Source organism: Apis dorsata, unplaced genomic scaffold (genome assembly GCF_000469605.1).
Source record: "Apis dorsata unplaced genomic scaffold, Apis dorsata 1.3 scaffold_29, whole genome shotgun sequence".
Taxonomy (NCBI): domain Eukaryota; kingdom Metazoa; phylum Arthropoda; class Insecta; order Hymenoptera; family Apidae; genus Apis; species Apis dorsata.
The window spans coordinates 142596-149515 of record NW_006263331.1 but is presented as its reverse complement, the minus strand read 5'-3'; the positions used below and the strand labels follow the sequence as shown (position 1 = coordinate 149515).

Sequence of the window (6920 nt, the reverse complement as noted above, 5' to 3'; positions counted from 1 at the left end):
CTCCTCCTCCACCTCCACCTCCTCCTCCTTCCCCCGCCGTTGGATACCGGCTAAAACAAAATACTTTAGTATTATTATAGAGATATTAAAAAATTAAAAAATAAAATGAAAAATTTAATTTAATTTTTTATTTTTCATTTAAACAATATTAATTTTTTATATTTTGATTTTTTTATATTTTTGATATAGTACATATTAAATTATTATTTATTTAAAAAATAAATTTGATTATATCTTTTTTTTTCATTTTAAATATGAAAAGCAATAAACGCAAGAAAACCGACAGAAGATAGCAAACGATCAATAAAGTTACGAGTAACAGTGAAGTAGAGTAAGGTGCGTCGAACGCGTAGATGGTAGATAGAAATGACAAGAATCCCTAGTACGACTGAAATCATAGTTTTCTTTTTTCAAATTCTTAGTAAGTTTATTTATATCATGTGTTTCTATTGCTGTATTCTATGTCTCTTCCCTCATTCTCATCTTAAAACCACTTTTAATTTCCGCATTATATTTTTCTTTTTATATTTTTAAATATATAACTTATATTTTAACTGTAAATATTTTCTGTAATTACATGCATAAATAAAAATATAAATATAAAATTTCCTGAAAATAATTGTATAAATTTAATGAATTTTGGATTTATAATAGCATTTTAATGAAAATAATATGTTAGAATACTTTCAGGATATTACATTAACCTTAATTCAATTTTCATTCAATGATTTTTCAAATTAGAGAAAAATAAACGGTAAATAATAAAATTGAATTTTTTTTAAATATTGTGATAAAAAAACAAAAATAAATATATTTTATTTGTTTCTAATTAATTGTTTCTAATATATCAAGCAACATAGTATCTCTTATAATCTCTTATAATCTTGTTCAATGACTCTTAATAATTCGGAAGCATACATTTAACCCAAATTCATAACTTCCGCAAATACTATTCTAAAAGAAATCATAGAGAGTATTCAAATTCTTTCAATTATTTTTTATAACCACAGCATTTCAAAATAATTTCTCACAGTATTTTTATCGCAAGTCTGTTGCTTTTTGATATTTTTTTTTACTAATTAATGTTAAACCAAATATTTTATACACAATTATAGAAAAGATAAATTTATTAAATAATTTTTATAAATTTTTGGTAAATATATGGTATATTTTGATAATATATTTTTGGTAAATAATATAAAATTCTGGTAAATATTCTAACAAAGTGTGTTCATAATTATTGTCTATGAATTCATTGAGTTAAACAATAAAAAAAAAATTCAATAACTATTATCATTAAACAAGTAAAAAATATATTGTCTTTTGAAATAATTAATCTCACATGTTCGGTTCTCACTAAATTTTCATTTTAAAAGAAATAAATAAAAAAATTTATATAATTCTGATTCTATTTATTTAATATATTTAATATAATTAATTAATATATATAATTAATTATTTAATATAATAAAATACAAATTTTTTAGATTATTCGATATTTGTTAATATCGAATTTGATAATAAAATTTATCATTAAAAGATAAATTTACCTATAAAAAATAAATTATAATAAATAATGACAAATGATATAATAAATGATGACAAATGATATTTTTATTAAAATACATTTTTTATATCTTCTTATATTAATATTTAATCAAGAAAAAAAACAAGAAATAAAAATTTTGAATTAATTTTTTTTATTTGTATGTGCACATGATTCTTATAATTAAGTAATTCTTTAATTGTAATTCTTTCAATTAATGTTTATCAACGTTATTTAATAATGAATTAATTGAATTCCGGTTATTTGTGCTTAATCATCATTATCTTGTTATCATTTATAATTTTATAAATATTTTGTCTTTTTACAAATTTTTTAAAAAATTATTTAATTTCTACATGAATTTTAATATTTATTATTAAAATTTTAAATTTAAATTGCCGAAATCAATATAGTATAATTAAATACTGTTATTATTTTATTAAAAAATTTAGATATATAAAAAAATACTGATAACGTATTGAACTATTAAGATAATCAGCTGAATGCACATATTACGTGTGAGATATTTAATGCGACGCGTCCGCTGTTTCTCGATGCGATGATGTCATAACTTAAAACGTAAAACTCACTATCGTTGCTCGTTAGGCAATATACTATATTACGTTTATCCAAATACGATTATCATAATCTAAATACAAAAAAAAAAAAGAAAGAAAAAAATTTTTTTTAATTATTTAAATAGAACAGTGAACAATAAAATGCTTCTGCTATATTTTATGTAAAAAAAAATCTGTATTTTATTAATAATAATATTTTCTTAATAATAAAAATAATAATTATAATGAAATAAATTAAATTTGGATCAGTTAAAAAACGAAGCTCAAAAGATAAAGCAACACTGTTGAACATACAGGTGAACATTCCTTCTATAGAATCGAAACTCGAGAGCAGCAAGTTTATTTCCAAGCGACGATAGATTGCGCGCGGGCGGTTGAGAGTTATTATAAGAAAAAAAATGTTCATAATTGCATACTATAATTTATTATCATTATATTTCAAATTATACTTTCTATAAGAAAAAATGTAATCGCTTTAGAATTTTGTTTAAGACATTAACATACAATCATGTTTGTAGATGTTATATTAATATTTTGTCTCCGAATTCGATCATAAGGACGTCGAGACGAACTCAGCGTATGATTATTCGTGTGATACGCCCAAATGACCATTACATGTATGTCAATTTATTACTCTACAAACAAATGCGAGCAATCTGATATAAATGCGCACGCGCACGACCGCGCATTGAGTAAATTTTATAGTATAAAAGAGTTAATTTTTATTATGATTGTCTTTTGTCGAATTTTTGACATCCTTGCAGTATTGCATGTATAATGAATTAATTAAATGCATATAAAAAATAATGAAAAAATTTGACTCGAATAATTTTTTAATACAGACATGCTTATTTATTATTATCATTTTTGAATAAATATTGAATTAACATTAAAATGATATAAATTTTCAAACGAAAATCTAAAATGAAAATTAAAATTTTGATTCTAATACTTTCCCGCCGGTATACATACATATATATAAAATGTTACGAAACATATTAAATAAAGAATGGAAATATGAAAATATCATTATTATCGTTTTTAAGTTTAAATTTTTAATTTAAACTTAATGTTTGACACGAACATAGCAAGAAAAGAAGGTCAATGGTTTAACAATGCAAATGGCGATACAGCAATGGAGAGTAATGGTTTTCAATGGCGCAATTATGACAGCAGAAATCGTAATAATAATTATCAATGTATTTTTATGAAATATTCCATAATCAATGAAAAATATGATTCACAAGACTAAGAGGTTGTGTATGTACAAATGTATAAAAAAACATCCAAGATTGCCGCCTAATCGACACGACACACCCCTTACGCTACGTCATTCTTGTCAATTATTTAGAACTATCGTCTTTCGTATTTTAATAATATTGTGAGTTCTAAAATGAATTATATTCACAATTATATATTCTAATTTAATTATTTAAAATGACTTACCTAACACAAAATTAGGCGACTATTGTAGATGATCGATATATCCGTATTCGTTTGGGGAACCGTTTGACTCGCTGTTCGTATCACCGAGCGGTCGTTCCGTTCGGTGGACAGCTTCCCCGCCCCCGTCACCGTCGATGCTCTTCCGGCGGCTGGCAAACCTTCCCCAAACCTCCTCCACCTTCTGGTTCGCTCGTACTGCCACCACCACTATTCCTACCACCACCACTTCCACTTCCACTTCTACTTCTACTTCTATCTTCTCCTTTCCACTTTTGCACTTCGTTCTTTATATCTCTTTCCCGTTTCAAGTTTTCAAGTTTTCAATTATATTAATTTTTAACCTATAATTTTACCTATAATTCATTTAATAATATTTATGCTTATGAGAATCTTCATACTTGATCTCTTTGACGATATATAGAAGTGAATAATCGTAAATAATTTATTATAACTTCATTATCGAGGTTAATACTTCGTCTCTACTCTACTCTCTGTATTCCTGTTTTTTCCTCGAACTAATTGTACAATGGACACGCGGATCTTGCGCACAATACTAATGCGCAACACATAGCTGATCTACGAAACTTTAAGAACAAACCAACGAAAGATCGCTTCTCGAAAATCTGATTGGTTATCTTTTAAATTAACGTCCAATCAAAACATTTGAATTTTATACAACCAATAATATTAAGATATAATACGAACGTATCGAAAGTCATCATAAGTCGATATATTACATGAATAATCGAAAATATTTCATACTATTGTGATATTTAATATTATATATTATGTGTACAATAAGAACAGATTAGTGTATATTTATCGATCAATTTAAAATATAAATGTAGAATATTGATTTTAAATTATTCTTAATATTTTCTTTAGTATATAATTCTATACCACAATACGATACTCTAATATAATGTTTATCCATTTATTTCTATCCTTCATATCATTTGATTAATTTCCTCTCAATTTATCAATTGAACTTTATCTCGTTTGATTCGTAAACTTTAATTTGAAAAATGTTAAACAAAGCGGATTGATTATTTTTAGAATATATACATATTTGAATAAAAAATTATTTTAATATTAGATTTTTAATATTATTTTAATAATATAAAAATGAAATATTTGAATAGCACAAAATAATTAAATTAATCAGAATAAAAGAACCTGTTTTTATAATAAATAAAAACATGTGATATTGATTTTATACAAGTGCAATCGCAACTTACAATATTAGAAAATTGAGATTACAACATAATAATATTTTACGATTGTTTTATATAATAATATTCTTTCGTCAAAACAAATATATTAATAATAATATAATAATATATATTTATAATAATCTAATAATATATAACTTTGAATAAATATAATTACATTATTTTTTTCATAAACAAATATCTTTTTTATTTTTTTTTTTTCAGATAAAAACCTGTTTGGCGCTTTCCATGAGTAGAATTAACTGGAAGTTTACTTTGAGCCAAAGAGATATAATGATTTCTAATCGCGTCAGTGCTACAGTCTTCGATCTCATCTTTGACCAGACAACACTGATTTTTATCTCTTCTCATTTATTCAAATTGTTAGATTTTCGCTAACATCAATATACTTTCTCTTAGTATTAATTTACAATTCTTAAAAATTATCAAAATTGATTTGTAATTTGTGATTTAAGAAGTAAATATTAAATTAAATATGAATTTATTTACTCTTCAAATGAACCAGGTATGTATACATAAACGTTTCTGACGGTTCCATACAACTTTCGTCATTGGTTAATAATATAAACAAATTCAAATAAGTGATTTAATAATTTCAATATAAAACAAAAAGAAGAAATTATTTTATTAATTTGATGACGTGGCATATAAAGATTTTAATTTCAATGAAAAAAAAAATTATAATAATTACTTGACTATTATTGTATATTTTTTTTTCTTTACAATAACACAATTTTTTAATATCGTTAATATTCCGTTTTTCATTACGTTTTACATTATATTAATTTTAATTTTTAAATATTTAATTTTCTTCTTTTCATTTTGTTATAAAATATTAATTTTAGGATGGATAATAAAAATATTTTTTAATTTTTTAAAAAAAATATTTAAATATCTTGAATTGAATTTATTTATTTTTTTTTAAATTCATTATATATTATTTTTATATGTATCATTATATATTATTATATAATTACTATGAATGTTATCTGTATTGTATTGTAATCAAAAATCAATCAAATCATTGAAAACTTCGCGATTAAAATAAATCAATCAAGGATTTTTTAAAATATTATTTATGTTATTTAAATATCAATTTGTGAAAAAATATAATTTATTATTTTTTTTTTTAAATATAATTTCATAATAGTTGTTTCATAATATATGTACTCGAAAATAAAAATAAAATAAATAATAAAAATTTTCAGATATCCCGAAAAATATATAACAAAAAATATTTAAGTAAATGCATAATACGATTGAATCATAATCCTGGACCTTTATCTCAATTTACAGATGAAGAAATTTTGATGAAAGAAAGCGGTAATTTTTCTTATTATCAAATATTTATCAATAAATTGTTTTTTCGTGAAAAGTAGATATTTTACTTTAATTAATTCTTAAAATTATGTATAAAATATAATTTTATAAAAATTATGTACAAAATAATTTATGTAAAATTTTTTAGTTAACAAATTAGCAAAAGAAGAAATTGCTCCGCTTGTACGTAAAATGGAAAAAGAAAGCAAAATAGATGAAGGATTAATACGAAAGCTTTTTGAAAATGGTGTAAGTCTACCATTTTTCACTCTAATAAATTAATATAAATTTGATTTATATAATCTTAAGATATTTATTTCCTTCACCTACTTTTAAATGACGTATAATGTCTTTAATAAATTCATTGATAGTTAATGGGTATCGAAATACCAGAAAAATACGGTGGTTCTGGATGTAATTTCATGACAACAATTTTAAGTGTCGAAGAAGTTGCCAAAGTCGATGGATCTGTGGCAGCTCTAATCGACATTCATAATACTTTAGTAAATTCATTAATTAAGAAAGTTGCTACGGAAGAACAAAAAAAAAGATATCTACCAAGATTAGCTCAAGATTACGTAAGTATTATAAAATAATTTATAGATAATATAAATATATTTCGTAAAATCGAAATATCTCGTAAAAGATTAATCCTATTAAAAAAATATTCTTTCTTATTATTCTTCAAAAGTTATTTATAAAAAAATATTACACTAAAATAAAAATATCCATTATTAATAGTTTTTCTACAAATTACAGATCATAAAGTTAACTTTAATTTTTTAAATGAAATCAAAA

The 6920-nt window shown here is 22.6% G+C and overlaps 1 protein-coding gene and 1 long non-coding RNA gene across 2 annotated transcripts in view; one reads left to right on the top strand and one right to left on the bottom strand.

Moving 5' to 3' along the window:
• Positions 1-19: 19 nt before the first annotated feature.
• On the bottom strand, positions 20-4294 carry LOC116185849. The gene is made up of 2 exons (XR_004150750.1): positions 3571-4294; positions 20-50 (listed from the first exon to the last, which is right to left on the bottom strand). It is a non-coding gene; the product is annotated as an uncharacterized LOC116185849 (long non-coding RNA).
• Positions 4295-5078: 784 nt separating this feature from the next.
• Positions 5079-6920, top strand: part of LOC102675154 (short/branched chain specific acyl-CoA dehydrogenase, mitochondrial) — a 4195-nt gene continuing 2353 nt past the window's right edge. The window contains exons 1-4 of the mRNA XM_006608071.2: positions 5079-5307; positions 6011-6125; positions 6271-6371; positions 6494-6700. Of these exons, the coding sequence (XP_006608134.1) occupies positions 5278-5307; positions 6011-6125; positions 6271-6371; positions 6494-6700 (453 nt within the window). The 5' untranslated portion in view covers positions 5079-5277. The remainder of the gene's footprint in view (positions 5308-6010; positions 6126-6270; positions 6372-6493; positions 6701-6920) is intronic.